The sequence below is a fragment of the Dipodomys ordii genome, unplaced genomic scaffold, assembly GCF_000151885.1.
Source record: "Dipodomys ordii isolate 6190 unplaced genomic scaffold, Dord_2.0 Scaffold107, whole genome shotgun sequence".
NCBI classification, from domain to species: Eukaryota; Metazoa; Chordata; class Mammalia; order Rodentia; family Heteromyidae; genus Dipodomys; species Dipodomys ordii.
This window is the reverse complement of record NW_012267323.1, coordinates 2,930,389-2,951,139: the sequence shown is the minus strand read 5'-3', so window position 1 is coordinate 2,951,139 and position 20,751 is coordinate 2,930,389. Positions and strand designations below refer to the sequence as shown.

Here is a 20,751-nt window from a genome sequence, read left to right as displayed (position 1 = left end):
CCACCAGTGTCCTGGGGTTAAGAAGCCCAAAGGCTGAAGAGAAAACAGAACCCAACTAGAACCTGTCCCCAGCCCTGGAGCCTGTGTAGCACCATGGGAAGAGCCTCCTTCCCACAGATGACACCTGGCTGTCTGAGGGTTCTACAGTTAGTAGTCTTCTAGGGGCCTGGGTGAAGGTAGAGGCATTGTGGCTCCTGCAGAGCTTTCTGGTATCCTGGCTAGGACGCCATTTCAAGCCAGGTGGGGACCTTGCTCGCACACCAGCTGGGCCCTCTGCCTGGTGGTCAGCTGGGGTGAGGACAGGGCATCCAGGCTCCTTGCCAGCATCTGCAGGCTACCCTGGATGTTCATTCCTACCCTCCACTCCCACCTGCTCATTAACCCTTTTAGGCTCTTGGGGGAAGCCAGCCCCACCCTGAGCAAAGACTCTTTGATGCTGTCATGCATCCTGGCCCACCCCAACTGCACTTTCATTGGGACTGGCTGGAGCTGTCTGTCAAGCGTTTAGCTTTGCGTGCGTGGTGCCTCCCCTGGCCTGCACCCCTGCACCCCACCTTCTTCTTCAGGCCTGTTAGTGACCAGAGAAGACACTAAGAAAGTCCTGGAAGAGGAAGTTGGAAGTTTAAGACAACTTCTCTGTCAAAGGGCTGAGGGCATGGGTCAAATGGTAGAGCTCCTACCTAGCAAGCACAAGACCCTTAGTTCAATCCAAGTATTGTCCCCCACTCCCCCACCAAAAAATCTAGGTGTCTATGTGCTCATTTTGGCAGTACTTAAACTAATACTGAATGTGCTGGTGGCTCATTCCTGTGATCCCAGCTGCTCAGGAGGCCGAGATCTGAGCATGGTTGTTCGAAGCCAGTCCAGGCAGAAAAGTCCATAAGACTCTTATCTCCAGTTAACCCCCAGAAAACTGGAAGTAGAGCCATCACTCAAAGTGGTAGAGTGCTAGCCTTGTATGAAAAAGCTGAGTTCAAGGCTCAGTACCTGCACTTAAAAAAAGAAAAAAAGAGGGCTAAGAAGGTGGCTTAGTGGTAGAGCGCTTGCCTTGCATGCATGAGGCCCTGGGTTTGATTCCTCAGCACCACATAAGCAAAAAGAAAAAAGCCGGAAGTGGCGCTGTGGCTCAAGTGGGAGAGCGCTAGCCTTGAGCTGAAGAGCTGAGGGACAGTGCCCAGGCCCAGAGTTCAGGCCCCACGACTGGACCCCCCCCCAAAAAAAGAATAGAGTATATGTTGTTGATGGCCTTGAGCGTTTTAACTGGTACCCTACCCTTCACCCACAGAGCTTAAGGCCACAGGAACCGCCCACTTCTTCAACTTCCTGCTCAACACCACTGACTACCGAATCTTGCTCAAGGATGAGGACCATGACCGCATGTACGTGGGCAGCAAGGACTATGTGCTATCCCTGGACCTACACGACATCAACCGCGAGCCCCTCATTGTAAGGGCTGGTTCAGAAGAGGGTCAAGGAGGACGGGGGGGGGGAGGCGGTGGCGGGGAGCAGGAGAGGGGCCATGGAGCCCCAGGGCCCAGGGGTCCTGACTAAGCAGGCTGCATCTTCTAACCTTCCTCTCTGGCAGATCCACTGGGCAGCCTCCCCACAGCGCATTGAGGAGTGTGTGTTGTCAGGCAAAGATGGCAATGTGAGTATCAGTGAGGCAAGTGGCCCCTCAGAGAGAATGGAACCCGGCAGGTATCTGGGCAATGTATTCAGCTTGCTCTCTGGCCACAGGGTGAGTGTGGGAACTTCGTCAGACTCATCCAACCCTGGAACCGAACACACCTGTATGTGTGCGGGACAGGCGCCTACAATCCCATGTGCACCTACGTGAACCGTGGCCGGCGTGCACAGGTAAGCCCTGGCCCACTCTGGCCCTGTGCTGTCTCCACGGGTGACTGCATTCCAGGGTCTTGATGGGAGGAAAGGCCTGAGCCCCTCGGCCTGGCCACTTCCAAGCCCTGTGACCTTGGGTGAGTGACCTTATGGAACTCTCTGACCCTCAGTGTCTTCATCAGAAGACTGGACTAACCACTGCCATTCTCACAGGTTGGTGTGAGGAGGAGGAGGAGGAGGAGGCAGTGAGCTAATGCTCCCAAGCCCTTAGCACTGTGCCTGGCACATAGCAAGTGCTCACGGCACACGTGGCAGCAGGTCTCTGGGCTATGCCTATGCAGGTGTGCCCCTGAGACCAAATCAGAGGGCCTGGCTGGGGCCTTTCACGAAGCTGGATACCTGGGTCAGCTTCTGCCTGGAAAACGACTTTCTTCCCTTGGGTCCAGGGGTTGGGGGGGGGAGCTTTCCTTCCCCCCACTCCCTGTCCCCACCCCACCTGAGATCTGCTCCACCCTGCCTGCTTCTGCTCTTTTCCATTTCCATGTGGGCACTTGTGTGAGCCGGTGTGACCTCCTAGGGCATGTGTGAGAACGACTGGACCTAAGGGGCACGCGCGTGCGTGTGTGCAGGCGTGTGCCAAGCCTGTGTGTGTGTGTGTGTGTATGTGTGTGCACATCCATGTGCATCTACATACTCTGGGGCCCATGTGTTCATGTGTGTTCCTGGCCTGTTGTTGTATGAAAGGCTGGCAGCCCGAGCCCGCTCCCCCCAGCCCCTACCACCCCCAAGCTCTAACCTCTGTTCCTGGTCTTCTCAGGCCCCGTCATGGACCCAGACGCAGGTGGTCAAAGGCCGCGGCAGCAGAGCCACAGATGGTGCCATTCGCCCAACGGCCACAGCCCCACGCCAGGTGGGCCTCTTCCCTCCAGGCCTTTGCCAGGCAGCAGAGCCTCTGGACTCAGTTTACCCCCAAGGCCTGCTACTTTGCTAGGCCAGCCTCCCCAGGGATTTTTCCCCTCCCTTGTACTCCTCCCACCCCATTCCCGCCCCTTCCCCTGCAGTGCCCTCAGGCTCTGAAGGCAGCTCCAGCTGGACTCTTGTCAGCCTCAATGTGACCCCTGCGGGCGAGAAATCATGAAGCCACCAGGTGGGGAAGACAGGAGCCCCTGAGGACCACTGTGCCTCAGCCCTGAGAACACATGTGTGGGGAGATGGCGGCATCCACACACACCAACACACACTTGGGCACAACATCCCCAGCACCCAGAATGGGTCTGACACATGGCTCCTAGATGTCTGTGCTCTCACCTTCTGGGGAGGTTGGGGGGGATGTCATTCATGCAGTGGACAGAGGTGCCCTACACACTCACATATGGGGGTTCTCTTCTGGGATGATGTCTGTCTACTTGTCAGGACCCAGACCGGGATGTGGACTGGGCCAGCTGGGGCTGGGAAGGGGCGGGCAGGGGAATAGGGGCTGCCGGTGAATGACTCGTGTGTGTGTGTGTGTGTGTGTGTGTGTGTGTGTGTGTGTGTGTGTGTGTGTAACAGCTGAAAGGAGGGGGTCATTTAGATTCTGTGTGGCTGTCTCTAGGCTGTGAGCAGTGAGTCTAGGTGTTGCTGTGATGTGGATCCAGGTGTATGTGCAGGAAGTCACGTGTGTAGCGTGTAACTGGAAGCAGGCCTCTGTGCACCTTCCCATTACCATCCTGCTACCTGCTGCCACCTCCTCCTCTGTGCCTCTCTCCTCTCCCCTTTGCCCTCCCTTCTCCCCACCTTTCCTGCCATGCCCGTGAGTTCATCATCCTACCCCCAGTGCTTTGACCAGCCTTCCCTCCTAGCATCTTCTAGACTGGGCTGGGAGGCGCAGGGGGACTTTGTGGATTCTGTAGTCTGGATTCCCCAACTCCCGGCTCCCTGGGGAGACGTGGAAGGGCAGGGAAGGCCATGGCCCATTGGTCCATCTGAGGACTGCAGGTAGGGCATAGAGCTTGGGGACATAGCAATCTCAAAGTGCTCTGGCTCAGTCACACTTGATGGCAAGACAGGATTGAGCCTATAGAACTAGACCTATGCTTTGTGCCAGGTTTCTTGGCTAGGTATGGAGCCTCTCTTTGGCCCAACAGGCAGCTACAGAGCTGGATTTCTTTTTTTTTTCTTTTTTCTTTTGTCAGTTTCGGGGCTTGAACTCAGGGCCTGGACCCTATCCCTGAGCTCTTTTGCTCAAGGTTAGTGCTTTACTACAAGCTACAGATCCACTTCTGGATTTCTGGCTTTGAACTGTGATCTCAGCTCTCAGCCTCTTGAGTAGCTAGGATTACAGGCATGAGCCTCCAGTGCCCGGTTGCAGAGTTGGATTTCTATGGCTCAGGGAGACCTTGATCATTGTCTTCCTGCACCAGTTTGGCATAAAGGAACTTTAGTCCCCTATAAGCCTGGCCTGGCCTTGGGGAACAAATGCTTCTGAAACTTGATTCCTATGTCTTGACTAACTCTTTTTTTTTTGGCCATTTTTGGGGCTTGAACTCAAAGCCTGGGTGCTGTCCTCGAGCCTCTTTGTGCTCAAGGCTAACACTCTACCTCTTGAGCCACAGCACCACTTCTAGGGTTTTTGTTTTGTTTTGTTTTGTCGGTTATAGGGCTTGAACCCTGGGCCTGGGTGCTGTCCCTCAGCAGTTCAGCTCAAGGCAGGCCGCTCTACCACTTAAACCACAGCGCCACTTCCGGCTTTCTGGTGGCTTATTGGAGCTAAGACTTATTTCACAGATTTTCATGCCTAGACTGGCTTTGAACCACTATGCTCAGATCTCAGCCTCCTGAGTAGCTAGGATTACAGGCATGAGTCACAAGGACCCAGCTTGCCTAAGTCTTGAGACTTGGAAACCTTCCCTTGTAACCACAGCATGGTCCGGACCTGGGAGTGGTGGCTGGGGAGAATTCAAGTCTGAGAACCACGAGGAGAACAGGGTTGGACTCAGGGTATCCTAGGAACTTTCTTAACTTGGAAAACTTAACTCTTCCTGGCTGTGGGACTGGCCTGGGTGTGCTGAGCCTCCATCTGCCCTGCAGGATTACATCTTCTACCTGGAGCCTGAGAGACTCGAGTCAGGGAAGGGCAAGTGTCCATACGACCCCAAGCTGGACACAGCCTCCGCCCTTATCAGTGAGTGCTCCTCATCCTGGTTCTACAGTCTGAATGTGTGACCTCTGTTACCAGGGGCACCAACACTTAGTTCAAACCAGAGACTGACCAGTATCTGTTTAGGCCCCAATGGGATCCTTCCTACCTGGCAGGGAGTTGGTGGAGGGTGGGTTAGACCAGACCCCAGTGTGAGTTAAGGGACAGAAACTAGGTCACATGAACTCCCATCCAGTCCCTCCGGAAGAGCCCATCCAAGGGCTTGAGATCAGGTGAGGCAAGACTATTTACATCAGCGGACTTGGCTGTTGTTGCTAATCAGAGTTCATTGCCAGTATTCCTTCCTCCCAAAGCCACTTAGTAAACCTTTACTAGCACTCAACAGGAGATGTGATCATGCCCTGGGAGGCCTGTGGAAGAGCCAGGATCCTGGCTCTTGGAGGGAACAGGGGTGTCAATGGAGCTATGCCCTGGGTCCCAGAAAAGGTCAGCCTTTGAGTGACCACTGGCCCACCCACAGATGAGGAGCTCTATGCTGGTGTATACATCGATTTTATGGGCACTGATGCGGCCATCTTCCGCACACTTGGAAAGCAGACAGCCATGCGCACAGACCAGTACAACTCCCGGTGGCTCAACGGTAAGTGCAACCCATGAAACCTGTGGTTGGTGTGTCTGGGAGGTAACGAGGAATTCCTGTAGAAACGTGCGTGGAGTTAGGTGCCAGTGGCTCACACCTGTAATCCTAGCTACTCAAGAAGCTGAGAACTATGGATCACAGTTTGAACCCAGCCCAGGCAGGAAAGTCCATAAGACTTAATCTCCAGAAAGCTGGAAGTAAAGATGTGGCTCAAGTGATAGAGCTTCAGCTTTAAGCCCCCCCCAAAAAATATATATATTAAAAAAATAAAAATAAGAAGCTAAGGGGCAGCACTCTGGCCCTGAGTTCAAGCCCCAGGACCAAAGGCACACATAGAGCTTTGAGCTAATGATTAGCTTGGATGGGTAGTTTTTCAATCTGGAGAAAAGTAGGTGGTGGTCTTGTAGCTGGTCAGGGATTCTGCTGGGGTAAAGGGTATGCTCAGGGGATGGGACTCCCAAAGCTGACTCCATGTCCTCCTGCAGACCCTTCATTCATCCATGCTGAGCTCATCCCTGACAGTGCAGAGCACAATGATGACAAACTCTACTTTTTCTTCCGTGAGCGGTCGGCAGAAGCTACCCAGAGCCCTGCTGTGTATGCCCGCATCGGGCGCATCTGCCTGGTATGCATGCATCTGGGGCAGGGCGGGGAAGGGGGGAGGACCCTCTCCAGGCCCTGTCCTGGCTTTGTCAGCCCTGCTCCAAGTAGGGTGTTGAGAGTGAGTGAGTTGTCTGATCCAGCCTCCTGTCTGCGCCCCACTTCTTGCAGAATGATGATGGTGGTCACTGCTGCCTGGTCAACAAATGGAGCACATTCCTGAAGGCTCGGCTTGTCTGCTCCGTGCCAGGCGAGGATGGAATTGAGACTCACTTCGATGAGCTCCGTGAGTGCCCAGTAGACTGAAAGCCGGAGGGATGGAAGCTACAAGGAGGATCAAACTGCCTCTGCCTTGCCCGAGTCAGGGAATGGTCAGGACCTCTTGTAGCTCCTTACTTAAGGCATTCTCCCAGCACTCTTTTCTTCTTCCCCAGAGGATGTGTTTGTCCAGCAGACCCAGGATGTGAGGAACCCAGTCATTTATGCTGTCTTTACCTCCTCAGGGTGAGGCTGGGGTTGGGGCCAGCAGTGGCAGGGTGGGGCCAGGTTTGGGGGGTTTTGATTGGTGAAAGACAACAGCTTGAGCCATGGGGTGGGACAGACTGAGGGGGGAGGGGGGGGCTGTGAGCCTGGCATCTGCCCCGCCTTCAGCGGCAGCCTGCCTTGCATGCAGCTCTGTGTTCCGCGGGTCTGCTGTGTGTGTCTACTCCATGGCCGACATTCGCATGGTCTTCAATGGGCCCTTTGCCCACAAGGAAGGCCCCAACTACCAGTGGATGCCCTTCTCAGGAAAGATGCCCTACCCCAGGCCTGGCACAGTAAGTACCGACTCTCCCCCTACCTTTCCTTCTCCTCTGCTTCTAAGAGGCCTACTTGGATCAGGCCCTCATCAGACATGGGCCCCACTGTCATGGAGTTCATATCCAGAAATAGAAGTAGACCATAACATACTTAAAAAAAAAAAAAAAGTGAGCCCAGGTGCCAGTGGCTCACGTCTGTCATCCTCGCTACTCAGGAGGCTGAGATCTGAGGCTCACGGTTCAAAGCCAGCCCAGGCAGGAAAGTCCATGAGACTCTTATCTCCAATGAACCACCAGAAAACCAGAAGTGGTGCTGTGGCACATGTGGTAGAGCACTTGCCTTGAACTGAAGAGCTGAGGCCATGCCCGGATTTTAAGCCCCACAATGGACAGGAAAAAAAACCAAGGTGCTAGTGGCTTATGCTTATAGTCACAGCTAGTCAGAAGGCTGATGATTCTGGCCCAAGGAAAGTTCATGACTCTTATCTCCAGTTAACCACCACAAAACCATACGTGGAGCTGTGGCTCAAAGTGGTAGAGTGTTATTCTTTTCTTTTTATTCTTTTTTTGCCGGTTGTGTAGGCTGGACTCTGGGCCTGGGTGTTGTCCCTCAGCTTTTCAGCTCAAGCCTAGTAAGAGTGTTATTCTTGAACAGAAAAGCTGAAGAACAGCTCCTAAGCTCATGAGTTCAAGCCCTACAACTGACTTTAAAAAAAAAAAGCCATCATTCACACACAGACCGTAAAGGAATACAATCAGCCAGGAACCTGAAATGTAGATTGATGCAGGTGGTTATGGCAGACTGCTTCTTGGAGGACCCTCTAGGGTGCTGTTTGAGAGCTAAAGTTTTCAGGGAAGAATCTTCAAGGCAAAAGCTGGAGACAGACTTGAAATCAGCTTGGCTGGCTAGAGTGGACCAGGAGGTAGGGAATGAGCAGGACCAGTCCAGGTACAACAGTGAGAAAAGGTGGAGATTGTGGAGGTCTCATCTGACCTAATGATTGGTCCATGTGCCCCATCTGGTCAACCTGGGACTGAACACTCATTGTTTGCCTACAGTGCCCTGGCGGGACCTTCACACCATCCATGAAGTCCACCAAGGATTATCCTGACGAAGTGATTAACTTCATGCGCAGCCACCCGCTTATGTACCAGGCCGTGTACCCACTGCAGCGGCGACCCTTGGTGGTCCGCACAGGTGCTCCCTACCGTCTCACCACTGTCGCTGTGGACCAGGTGGATGCAGCTGATGGGCGCTATGAGGTGCTTTTCCTGGGCACAGGTACCCACTGCCGCTCCCGGAACCCTCCTACACTGGACCCATTGGGTATGGCAGGGGGTGCGGGGGAGATGGCTGATCCTGGAGATGAAACCCAGCCCTGCTAGGAGTTGTTACAGGTCTGTCGTCCTCATCTTTGCTGGGATGGCATCTCCATTCCCACCACCCCGAGGGACTTTTCGTCTGGCAGGAAAATTAGAGACAGGTGGCAGGCACCTAGGACACATGGGTCCACATCCTGGCACATGCTGGCATGTGTGTGCCTATACTGAAATCCACCCGCCTCCGAGCAGCTCCCAGCACAGCAATGCTCTCAGTGTCCTGATCTCCTCAGAGCCCCAAGTGAAGTCTTCTGGAGCAGATCCTGTCCTTTGTCTTGGACCAGTCCCTCTGACGTCTTCCTCTCATCTTGTGGGAACCCTTCAGTCTTTACCTAGAACTCCTGCTCCACTGCCCTAGGGGAGTTGAGGCCCTGGTGGGGGAAGGGGCTGAGGCTTTGCCCCTTCCCCAGCATCCTCAGCCCCACTGAGGTCCTGCCTGGCCCGTTCCAGACCGCGGGACAGTACAGAAGGTCATCGTGCTGCCCAAGGATGACCAGGAGGTAGAAGAACTCATGTTGGAGGAGGTGGAGGTCTTCAAGGTAGGTCCAATGCCACCTGATCCTCCCATCCTCCCTTAGTCCCTCCCTAATCTTAGTCTCTATTCTAAAGTCAGAGCAGAGAGGGCCTCCCCATGAGTCCATAATCATTCCTGTCTTTTCCCAGGAGCCAGCACCCATTAAAACCATGAGCATCTCTTCCAAGAGGGTGAGTCTGGCAGTGTGGGCTCAGGGGATAAGAATGGAGCCTGCGTCCCCTTGGGGGCACTGAGACATAGAACAAGGAAGAAGACCCCCAGCCCAACTGGCTGCTGATGGGGTCTGTCTCTGGGGAGGAAACTGACAAGTTCCTGACCCTGCTCTCAGCAACAACTGTACGTGGCCTCGGCCGTGGGAGTCACACACCTGAGCCTGCACCGCTGCCAGGCCTACGGCGCTGCCTGTGCCGACTGCTGCCTCGCCCGGGACCCGTACTGTGCCTGGGATGGCCAGGCCTGCTCCCGGTACACCGCATCCTCCAAGAGGTGTGGCTCCCCAGTACCTTGGGTTGGTGTGGGGGGGGGGGCGGGGTTCCATCTCAGTCCTAAGGGTTTGGAGGTGGCTATCATTATTCAGGTGGGGTTGGTTATAGGTAAGCCATTGCTCTCCTGGGAAAATAGGGCCTTGGGGGTCAGGGAATGAAGGAGGCAAGCTCTCTGGGAGCACTGCATGAGGAGTTCTTCTCACTCAGGCGGAGCCGCCGACAGGATATCCGACACGGGAACCCCATCAGGCAATGCCGTGGGTTTAACTCCAATGGTAAGTGAGAGTGCTCATAGCACCCCCCCACACACAATGTAAAGATTCACAGATGATTTCTATAGGGAGTGGAGAGGGGTGAAGATACACCTGGGCTTGGGGGCTAGGATGTCCCTGGTCCCTGCTCACTCCCTCAGGCTGGTCGATGCCCAGATGGTACCCCATCTGCCTTCGTGATAGCATCCAATAGGCTAGCCAGGGACAGTGCCGCTTCTACTCAGGACTTTCTTGATCCACAGCCAATAAGAATGCCGTGGAGTCCGTGCAGTATGGCGTGGCGGGCAGTGCTGCCTTCCTTGAGTGCCAGCCCCGCTCCCCTCAAGCTACAGTGAAGTGGCTGTTCCAGCGAGATCCCAGCGACCGTCGCCGCGAGGTGAGTTCGAGTCCCCAATAGCGCCGTGGATAATGGGAAATTTCCATGTGGGTAAATTGTAGTTGCTAATCTGGGGCAGCCCTTGGTCCATGAAACCCCTTCGAAGCTCCCAAACCTACGTGGAAATCATTTGAGTGAAGAGAAATCTATAGACATTCCATGGGACAGGCATCATTTATGTGGAACCATTATAGGTATGTCTCGTTTCATAAGAATTCCATATTCATACCTCCTTGTATGGAATGTTATGTGGATGAGCGCCAGTATATAGAAATGATGTGGGTAGCATTTATTCTGTAGGGGGGGGGGGGCGGGAACAACTTGCAGGTGTCCCTCCTTACGTGGAAATTCTATGTGGGTGCCACAATTGGGTATTCTCATTAAATGACAATTCTATATGCGTGTGCTCCAAAATTCATTCGTTGTGCAGAACCCCACACCCGCCCCCCCCAAGACCATCCTTCCTGAAGTAGAAACGTGTGAATACCTTATTCAATTACCTCTCCTTAGGAGGAACCACCCTGGAGATTTTTTTCCTTGGTATATGGAAATCTCCTGTAGGAGTTCCTACGTGGAATGGCCACAAAAGGTGGTCTTACCTGGAAGCTGGCTCGGGCAGCAGGGGGGTGACACAGCCCCTGAGCCCCGCCCCCACCCCTGCCCCTGCAGATCCGTGCAGAGGACCGCTTCCTGCGCACAGAGCAGGGCTTATTGCTTCGTGCCCTGCAGCTCGGTGATCGCGGCCTCTACTCCTGTACGGCCACTGAGAACAACTTCAAGCACGTCGTCACGCGAGTGCAGCTGCACGTACTGGGTCGTGAGGCCGTCCATGCTGCCCTCTTTCCCCCTCTGGCTGTGAGCGTCCCTCCACCCCCTGGCGCATTCCCCTCCACACCTCCTTATCAGGAGCTGGCCCAGCTGCTAGCCCAGCCAGAAGTGGGCCTTATCCATCAGTACTGCCAAGGTTACTGGCGTCATGTGCCCCCTAGCCCCAGGGAGGCTCCTGGGGCACCCAGACCTCCTGAACTCCAGGACCAGAAAAAACCTCGGAATCGACGGCATCACCCTCCAGACACATGAGGCCAACTACCTGAGCCCTGCATTGGGCCAGCCTAGCCCTCATCCCTTTTAATATAAAAGATATATATATATAAATATAAATATAAAAAAATCTATATTCTATACATACCCTGCCCCTGCAAAGACAGTATTTATTGGTGGGTTGTATATAGCCTGCCTCTGTGGCAGCATCATCCAGAACTTCAGACCCATTGTTGGTCAAAGACGGCAAAGAACTGAGCCCACCCAATCAGGCCCAGCAAGTTGGCAGAGGCCAAGCCAGGACCCCACCCACTGCAAGTCCTCAGACTCTGCCGGAAGTCTGCATGCTCAACCGCCATTGCCGAGATCTACAGAACACAAGGAGGTTGTGACCCCCCTACTTGCGGGAGGCACAAACCACATACCTTGGCTGATGCGTGTTGCTTGCTGTGCTGTGGCTTAAGCACAGATAACCAGGACTGCTTGGGAGTCTGGGGATGGGGGCTCAGGGTATCCAGAGAAGGGAAGAAGGGGGCTGTCAGAGGATGCTGAGCCCTGCCTGGGTTGAGGCCTCAGTCAAGGCCAGTCCTTCCCAGGTATTTATTCTCTATTTATTGGAGACAGGAGGAGAGGAATCCTGCCCGAGCGGGGCAGGGCCTTCAGCTCCTTGTCCCCTGCCTCACTCTACCTCCTTAGCTTTCCTGTGCCACTTTAACTCAGTGACTGGGAGAACAGCAGTGGGGGGAGCCACATGCAGGCAGGGCTGAAGGGAGCCCTCAGTTCTGAGGGGAGACAAGCCATGGTGGAGGCCTGGGCCTGCAGGCTCCTCTTCCCCCATGCACCCCGCCCCCCCCCCTGCCCTGCAGAGCTCTCTTCTACCCACCACTTCCAGTGATGGGCACAAATAGCTCTGGAAGCAGTTGGGTAGATGAGTGGGGGCTCCTGGCAGCCCTCTGCTGCCCAGGCCACAGGTGTCCTTGGGTTCCATCTTGCTAATAAACACTGGCTCTGGGACTAGACTTTGGTTTCTCTCCTTGGTGATGGTGGAGGGGAGAGGGGGTTAGGCCCACAATTAGTGGGCAAGGGGGCACTGGGAGGGGATGGAATGGCCCCACTTAGATAGTATGGAGAAATGTGATGACACAAGCTTGTAATCTGCAACAGTTATGAGTCTGAGGTAGGAGATTGATGAGTTCAAGGCCAGCCAGGGCTGTATATTGAGACCCTGCCTCAAAATAATCCCGCCAGGCACTGGTGGCTCACATCTATAATCCTAGTTAGCAGACTGAGATCTGAAGATTGTGGTTTGAAGCCAGCCCAGGCAGACATAAATCCAAGAGACTTACCTCCAATTAGCCGGCAAAGTATTTGGAACTAGAGGTGCATCTTAAGTGGTAGAATGCCAGCTGTGAGTGGAAAAAGTCAAGTGAAACCATAAAGCCTGCAATTTAAAGTGCTAGTATGGGTTAACACACACACACACACACAAGACCAAATAAATGCAAACAACAATAAACAGTATAGAGAAAACAGGTGTGGGTTAACAAGTCTTGGTTCATTCCCACACTATCCTAGCAGTGTGAAAGGCTGCGAAGACTTCTGGGACCCACCTACAATGTGGGGTGATGGTTTGGGAATGGATGGAGCCCAAAGACTGAAAGTGGTACAGATGGCTCAACCTCACTCCTCACCCAAGAAGTTGAACATCAAAGTTACCAGCCTATGGTTGGAACCAGTGTCTACATCCCACACAACCATTCAGTGTCTGAGGTCCTGGCACCCCCTTGTGGTTTCTTGAGTCTGCAGCAGAATTAAGGACTGAAGGCCATCCGGTTTCAGGCAAGCAATCCGACTAGAAGAGAATCTTGAGAGCCTGAGGTAAAGTGGGATGAAGAGAGCTCAGCACTCAGCTCAAGCTGAACCTCTTCTATCAGTGTGCTCTACCTGAGCAGGGCTCTCCACCCAGAGCTGAGGCAGGAAAGCTCTCAGGTACCCACGAAGCAGTTCCTAGAACAGCAGTGGACAGAACAGAAGATGGGTGCTGGTGGTTCACATCTGTAATCCTGGCTGCTCAGGAGGCTGACATCTGAGGATCACAGTTCAAAGCCAGCCCCGGCAGGAAAGTTTCTGAGACACTTTTATCTCCAAAGTTGGAAGTGAAGCTGTGGCTCATGTGGTAAGAGTGCTAACCTTGAGCAAAGGGACAGCACCCAGCCCCTGAGTTCCAGGCTCTAAACCAGCGTGCACGCACACACACTATACATATACACAAGCAAACATGTATGTGTATACATGTAAGAATGAACATGCTAGCCAGGCGCCGGTGGCTCATGCCTGTAATCCTAGCTTCTCAGGAAGCTGAGATCTGAGGATCACAGTTCAAAGCCAGCCCAGGCAGAAAAGTCCATGAGACTCTTATCTCCAATAAACCACTAGAAACTTGAAGTGGCGTTGTGGCTCAAGTGGTAGAGCGCTTACCTTGAGCTGAAGAACGCAGGAACAGTGCCCAGGTCCAGAGTTTAAGCCCCATGACTAACAAAACAGAAAAAGAATGAACATGCTCAGATTCACAGCCAGACAAGTGTTCAAAAAATGGTTATGCATGTATACACATTTGTTCATTCTAACACATGCACAAATACATGTGAACCCACCCAAGCACTGAAAAATTCATGCACAAGCTCACATAGCCAGAAAAAGAAAATCACAGGGTGCTAAGGAGATAGCACTGTAGTAAAACAGATGCCTAGCATGTATCTCCAGCACCAAATTTATCGCTAGCACACATCTGTGTGTGCATATATGTGTGTGTGTCCACAAACATGCATACAAAGGCATGTGAACACATGTAAGAGCACATGCACTTGAAAGTTTACCAGTACACAAGCACACACACCTAGGCACATGTAATAGATGTACACATCTCTAGAGTTCCATCAGAAGCATATAGCAGCCATGCTCAGGGTCAGGTGCAAAGTCAACATTTGTCTTTGTGGTTCCTAACAGGATAGAAGCCTGGATCAGAGCCACCTGCCCGTTGCCTGCTGTGGGACCCTGTGCACCTCTGCTGTGGCCATTCATCTCCCAGAGTCAATGTGAGCTTGCAAGTTAAAGAGGAGTGCTGAAACTGGGTACTAGTAGCTCACGCTTGTAATCTGAGCTACTCAAGAGGCTGAGATCTGAGGATCAAAGTTCAAAGCCAGCCTGTACAAAAAAAAAAGTCACTTTTTTGTTGTTGTTTTTGCTAGTACTGGGGCTTGAACTCAGGGCTTGGGCACATGTTGCTGAGCTTTTGCTCAAGGCCACAGCACCACTTCTGGCTTTTCCTGTTTATGTGGTACTGAGGAATCGAACCCAGGGCTTCATGCATGCTAGGCAAGTACTATACCACGAAGCCACCTTCCCAGCCCTGTGAGATTCTTGTTTCTGATTAACCACCAAAAAGCTGAGGTGGTAGAGTAGGAGCACTCTGGCCCTGAGTTCAAACCTAGAAACAACACACACTCACACACACTCACACACTCACACACACTCACACACACACAGAGGAGCAATGCTGGCAAGTGCACCATGCCTGCCTCTCCCTCTGTGCCCTCCTACTGACAGCCCCACCCCTAGGGTAGGTGGCCCACAATCCTCTTGAACATGTCTCCTGCTGTAGGGCAGGGGAAGGACTACCTGGGGCCTCTCCTGGAAAATTTTTTGGGGGGTGGAAGGGGTGCAGAGTCAGCGGTTAAGGGATTGAGGCCATGCCACCCCGATTAGAAGGTTGGAGGGGGCTGAGCTGGCTTCACCTGTCCTTGTCTCTGATTGGGTCTTGGGCACCCCCAGTTTCCAAATCCCACTAAGCAGCCCCACCAGGCCCTGCGCAGGTCTGTGGCAAGCCAGTTGATTGCCAGTCATCTTGGGCCAACAAAGGCTTCTGGGGAGGCCAGAGGCTGGCCTAAGCTAGGCTCTTGAGATCCCTTCCATCAAAAGAGGCGCCTTTTGCCTGCTGCTGTGATCATGGGGGCTGGGGCCAGTGCTGAAGAGAAGCACTCCAGGGAGCTGGAAAAGAAGCTGAAGGAGGACGCAGAGAAGGATGCTCGAACTGTGAAACTGCTGCTACTGGGTAGGGGTGTGGTCCCAGTGGGGATGGTGGGGGGCAGGGGGAGTGTCTGTAGGAGCTAGGCAGGAAGCCAGGAGGATTTGGGGAAAAAAGAGCGAGCCTGTGACAGGGTAGGGTACAGAGCCAGAGAGCCCTGACCTAGAACTGACAGGTGATGAGGTCCCAGGTTTCCCCAGGAATAATCTCCGGGGCTGGGGGCAATCTCCCCCTCCAAAGAAGTGTGTGATGAGTATACACACCTCTGTACAAGTGCCTGTTCAAGTACACTCTTGCCTTAGCTGTATTTCCTCTAGTTCTAGTCGTTGATTTGTCAGGGCTCCTGAGTAAGGCTCAGAAACTGGGGGCGGGAGGGGGGAACTTTGCTGGGAGCCCCACCTAGGGCTCCTCACTTGGAAATAAGATCATACTCCTCCTAGGAGCCTCTTGGGCCATCCAAACCCACAAACAATGGGCCTTGGGTGCTGGAACTTTATCACTGACAGAGCTGTGAAGTGGGTAAAGGAGGTGGAAAGATAGTGAGGCCTCTGGGAAATAAGCGAAGTTGAGCCTATGGTCCTATGGGAAGTCACTATCCAGCGCCTAGGAAAGAGCTACTTTCGGAGCATGGGGCAGCTTCCATTCATACTCTCCAGTCTCAGTCAAGCTTGGGTAGAAAGGGACTAAAGCCAAGCAGGAAGGCAAGAGAGGCTAAGCTGGAAATCCCATTAACTGTGCCCATTACCCTCTAACGTGCAAGTCATTTCTGTTCTCTTACACACCCAAGGGACTAATTCCCTCTAGCCTCTAGGAGACCTCCAGCCTTCAGGTGAAAAGTAAGGGGTGCTGGGTGCTGGTGGCCCCTAAAATCCCAGGAGATTTGAGAATCAAGATTCAAAGCCAGCCCTAGTGGGGAAATCAAAGAAATCCCTATCTCCCAACTAACCAGCAAAAAGCCAGAAGTGGAGGTGTGGTTCAAGTAGTAGAGTGCCAGCAAAAATAAAAAAGCTAAGCAAAAGTGCAAGACTCTGAGTACAGGCAAAACACACATGTGCACCCACAGTTTTGTTTTGTTTTGTTTGTTGCCAATCCTAGGGCTTGAATTCAGGGCCTGGCCACTGAGCTTTTTTTGCTCAAGGCTAACTACCACTTGAGCCACAGCACTGCTTGCAGCTTTTTCTGTTTATATAGTACTAAGGAATCAAACCCAGGGCTTCGTGCATGCTAGGCAAGCACTCTACCACCGAGCCACATTCCCAGCCCTGTTTTGTTTTGTTTTGTCAGTCATGGGGCTTGAACTCTGGGCCTGGCTGCTGTCCCTCAGCTCTTCAGCTCAAGGAAAGCACTCTAGCACTTGAGCCACAGTGTCACTTCTGGTTTTCTGGTGGTTTATTGGAGATCAGAGAACCCACAGACATTCCTGCCTGGGCTGGCTTGGAACCACAATCCTCAGATCTCAGCTTCCTGAATAGCTAGGGTTACAGGTGTGAGCCACCGGCACCCAGCATTGGGTTTTTGGTTCTGTCAGTCATGGGGCTTGAACTCAGGGAGAACCTGGGCATTGTTCCTGAGCTCTTTTGCTCAAGGCTAGTGCTCTACCACTTTGAGCTACAGCTCTACTTCAGGTTTTCTGATGGTGAATTAACCACCAGAAATAAGTTAAGAGTTAAGAGTCTTACAGACTTTTCTGCCCAAGCTGGCTTTGAACTGCGATCCTCAGATCTCAGCCTCCTATGTAGCTAAACTTATAGGTGTGAGCCACCTGCACTCAGCAGGTTTTCTTTTGAGCTCCATTCTGTGCATGTAATACCAAGTAGGTCCACAGAGTGGTGCTCTAGGATTTATTTTTGGTCTTGGCATATTTTATTTTATTTTATTTTATTTTATTTTATTTTATTTTTTGTTGGTCTTGGGGCTTGAACTCTGGGCCTGGGCGCTCTCCCTCAGCTCTTCAGCTCAAGGCGAGTGCTCTACCACTTGAGCCACAGCACCACTTCCAATTTTCTGGTGGTTTATTGGAGATAAGAGTCTCACAAACTTTCCTGCCTGAGCTGACTGAACCGTAATCCTCAGATCTCAGGCTCCTGAGTAGCTAGGATGACAGACATGAGCCACCAGCGCCCAGCTTGGCATACGTTTCTGATTCCCTCACGCCGCTTCTTTTTATTTCCCTAACATTTACAAACGTTTTGTTCAATAAGCATCTTACCACAAGGACCATGCTTTGGATGGGAGTAAGAGTCGGTGTCATTAGTGGTCTAGCTGGCACCCCAAGCCTCTTGGCTGCAGATCCACCTAGCCAATTCATCTTCCAGGTATCTATGGGTAGAGGGAGGTATTGAGTGCAGGCTGAGACAGACTTCCCTTTCCAGGTGCTGGTGAATCTGGGAAGAGCACCATCGTCAAGCAGATGAAGTGAGTTGTCCTTGATGTCTGGAGGCTCCCTGGGGGTGGGTGCATACAAATAGGGCTGGGGGTGGGGGTCTGGTCTTCACCTGTGGCCCATGAAGTTCTGACTTAGCTCACGTTGACGGCAGGATTATCCATCAGGACGGGTACTCACTGGAAGAGTGCCTCGAGTTCATTGCCATCATTTATGGCAACACACTGCAATCCATTCTGGCCATCGTGCGAGCCATGACCACACTCAACATCCAGTATGGAGACTCGGCTCGCCAGGTGTGCCAGGCGGCGGGTTCATGGGGGCCCAGAGGGAAGAGCATAAAGTACTTGGCTGGGCCCAGATCCATGGTTCACTACCTACCGCTCCCCCCACCCCCGCTTCCTCCAGGACGATGCACGGAAGTTGATGCACATGGCAGACACTATTGAGGAGGGCACCATGCCCAAGGAGATGTCAGACATCATCCAGCGGCTGTGGAAGGACTCGGGGATCCAGGCCTGCTTTGATCGTGCCTCGGAGTACCAGCTCAATGACTCAGCTGGCTAGTGAGCATTGGGGCAGAACGTGGGAAATCTGGTGGAGTCCTATTGTGCCCTTCCTAGCTACTTATTCACCACGCCCCGGGGTCTTCTTCCTCAGCTACCTCTCAGACCTGGAGCGCCTGGTAACCCCAGGCTATGTACCCACTGAGCAAGATGTGCTACGCTCACGTGTGAAGACCACTGGCATCATTGAGACACAGTTCTCCTTCAAAGACCTTCACTTCAGGTAAGAGGTTCCCCCCCTCCACACACACACACACACACACACACACACACTCAACAGAGCGATTCACTGTTCCAAGACCTGGTCCCTAACTCTGCCAACATCAACAACACAAAAAGGCCTAATCCTTCAAGATGCCAGTCCCATTTGATATTCTCCAGCCAGGGTAGGTAAGGGGATAGCAGTGGGCATGCACAGGGACTCAGAGGTGCAGGTTCAAATCCCCACCACCTGCAGGATGTTCGATGTCGGAGGACAGCGCTCTGAACGCAAGAAGTGGATCCACTGTTTCGAGGGGGTGACTTGCATTATCTTTATTGCGGCCCTGAGCGCCTACGACATGGTGCTGGTGGAGGATGACGAAGTGGTGAGTGCCAAGCAGGGACTGCGGGCTTCAAGGGGGAGGAGGAGTTGTGGGAGAGTCTGAAATGGGAGAGTTGTTCCAGAGAAATCTATAAAAAGCAAGCTAAAGCTGTGTTGGCCACTAGTGGCTCATTCCTATAATCCTTGCTATTTAGGAGGCTGAGATCTGAAGATTGTGGTTTAAAGCCAGCCTGGGCAGGAAAATCCCTGAGACTCTTGTTTTTGTTTTTATTTTTGCTTTTGTTTTGACCAGTGGGGTCTGAACTCTGGGCCTGGGCGCTGTCCCTCAGCTCTTCAGCTCAAGGCGAGCGCTCTACCACTTGAGCCACAGCGCCACTTCTGGCTTTTTTTCTGCTGCTGTGGTGCTGAGGAATTGAACCCAGGGCCTCATGCATACAAGGCAATTACTCTACCACTGAGCAACCCCTGAGACCCTTATCTCCTATTAAGTGCCAAAAAAAAAAAAAAAACTCTGGCTCAAGTAATAGAGCACTGGCCTTGAAAGAAAAAAAAAAAAAAGCTAAGGGACAACCAGGCACTGGCGGATCAAGCCTGGGCCCTAGCTACTTAGGAAGCTGAACTCTTGGGGTCAAGGTTCAAAGCCAGACTGGGCACGAAACTATGCAAGACTCTTATTTTCAATTAACCACCAACAAGCCAAATATGGAGCTGTGGCTCAGGTGGTAGAGCGCTAGCCTTGAGAGAAAAAGCTCAAGCCGGGCACTGGTGGCTCACTCCTGTAATCCTAGCTACTCAGGAGGCTGAGATCTGAGGATGGAGGTTCAAAGCCAGCCCAGGCAGGAAAGTCCATGAGACTCTTATCTCCAATGAACCACCAGAAAACCAGAAGTGGCACTGTGGCTCAAGTGGTAGAGCACTAGCCTGGAGTTGAAAAGCTAATGGGCAATGCCCAGGCCCAGAATTCAAGCCTCATGACGGACCAAAAAGAAAGAAAGAACGAAAGAACGAAAGGAAGGAAGGAAGGAAGGAAAGAAGAGCTCAAGGACAATGCACAAGCCCTGAGTTCAAACCTCAGGATCAGAAAAAAGAAAAAATACAAGCAGATAGCTCACAGTGCCAAGGGAGAGCAGGCATGAGTTCAAGGTCTCTGGGAGTAGTTAGGGAGGGAGGCTCTGGGGCATGAGCAGCTTGGAGGTGGCTGGCTGTATTCCCCAGTACCCCATAACCGCTGTCTTCCCCAGAATCGCATGCACGAGAGCCTGCACCTGTTCAACAGCATCTGCAACCACCGCTACTTCGCCACCACCTCCATTGTGCTCTTCCTCAACAAGAAGGACGTTTTCTCTGAGAAGATCAAAAAGGCACACCTTAGCATCTGCTTCCCGGATTATGACGGTAAGAGTCCCTGACCACCTACGGGAGCCCCAGACCACCATCAAAATGGGCCAATGGGCTGCGGATGGCCTGGACTAAGGGAGTGCTTTCTGCTCCCCTCTGCTGCAGGCCCTAACACCTATGAAGATGCTGGCAACTACATCAAGGTGCAGTTCCTCGAGCTCAACATGCGGCGTGATGTGAAGGAGATCTATTCCCACATGACATGCGCCACCGACACACAGAACGTCAAGTTTGTCTTTGACGCTGTCACCGACATTATCATAAAGGAGAACCTCAAAGACTGCGGCCTCTTTTGAGGTGGGGGTCCTTGCTAGCCAGATATTCCCCTCTCCTCCTCCTGAATTCAAGACCCTAACCTGGCTTTCAACTCCTTACCCCCCACCCCAACCCCTTTCTTTTTTTCTTTTTTGGTCTGAGACTCAGATTCGAACTTGGTATATATGATGCTTCCCGTCATTGGCTAGCGCTCTACCAACTGAACCCTGCCTCCAACCGCCTCATCCCCACCCCCTTCGCCCCCCACTGCAGGCTAAACTTCACCCCCTGGGGCTCTAAACTGGGTTCCACCCAATGTCACAGGCCTCCTCTCTCAGCTAAGAAGTCTCAGCCATTCAAGCTCTTTTGGTCCACCCCCTCCAAGCCCCCAGTGTCACAGCTGCATTCATTCAA

At 52.8% G+C, this 20,751-nt stretch overlaps 2 protein-coding genes across 4 annotated transcripts in view; both read left to right on the top strand.

The window, feature by feature from the left end:
- Positions 1-12,107, top strand: part of Sema3f (sema domain, immunoglobulin domain (Ig), short basic domain, secreted, (semaphorin) 3F) — a 29,742-nt gene extending 17,635 nt beyond the window's left edge. The window contains exons 3-19 of one of the 3 annotated variants that reach the window (XM_013028243.1): positions 1,286-1,446; positions 1,586-1,648; positions 1,738-1,857; positions 2,657-2,749; positions 4,909-5,002; positions 5,499-5,618; positions 6,104-6,243; positions 6,390-6,504; positions 6,653-6,722; positions 6,892-7,036; positions 8,078-8,300; positions 8,849-8,937; positions 9,062-9,103; positions 9,262-9,419; positions 9,626-9,693; positions 9,933-10,066; positions 10,796-12,107. In XM_013028243.1, the coding sequence (XP_012883697.1) occupies positions 1,286-1,446; positions 1,586-1,648; positions 1,738-1,857; positions 2,657-2,749; positions 4,909-5,002; positions 5,499-5,618; positions 6,104-6,243; positions 6,390-6,504; positions 6,653-6,722; positions 6,892-7,036; positions 8,078-8,300; positions 8,849-8,937; positions 9,062-9,103; positions 9,262-9,419; positions 9,626-9,693; positions 9,933-10,066; positions 10,796-11,146 (2,186 nt within the window). In that variant the 3' untranslated portion in view covers positions 11,147-12,107. Of the gene's footprint in view, positions 1-1,285; positions 1,447-1,585; positions 1,649-1,737; positions 1,858-2,656; positions 2,750-4,908; positions 5,003-5,498; positions 5,619-6,103; positions 6,244-6,389; positions 6,505-6,652; positions 6,723-6,891; positions 7,037-8,077; positions 8,301-8,848; positions 8,938-9,061; positions 9,104-9,261; positions 9,420-9,625; positions 9,694-9,932; positions 10,067-10,735 lie in introns of all 3 variants that reach the window. The other 2 variants (XM_013028242.1, XM_013028244.1) reach the window with 2 other exon arrangements.
- Positions 12,108-15,096: 2,989 nt separating this feature from the next.
- Gnat1 (guanine nucleotide binding protein (G protein), alpha transducing activity polypeptide 1) lies at positions 15,097-20,383 on the top strand. Its single transcript, XM_013028072.1, has 8 exons — positions 15,097-15,218; positions 17,564-17,606; positions 17,729-17,870; positions 17,983-18,140; positions 18,235-18,363; positions 18,598-18,727; positions 19,926-20,079; positions 20,188-20,383. The coding sequence occupies exons 1-8, from the start codon at positions 15,113-15,115 to the stop codon at positions 20,376-20,378; spliced, it is 1,053 nt and encodes a 350-aa protein (XP_012883526.1). The 5' UTR covers positions 15,097-15,112; the 3' UTR covers positions 20,379-20,383.
- The last annotated feature ends 368 nt before the right edge of the window (positions 20,384-20,751 follow it).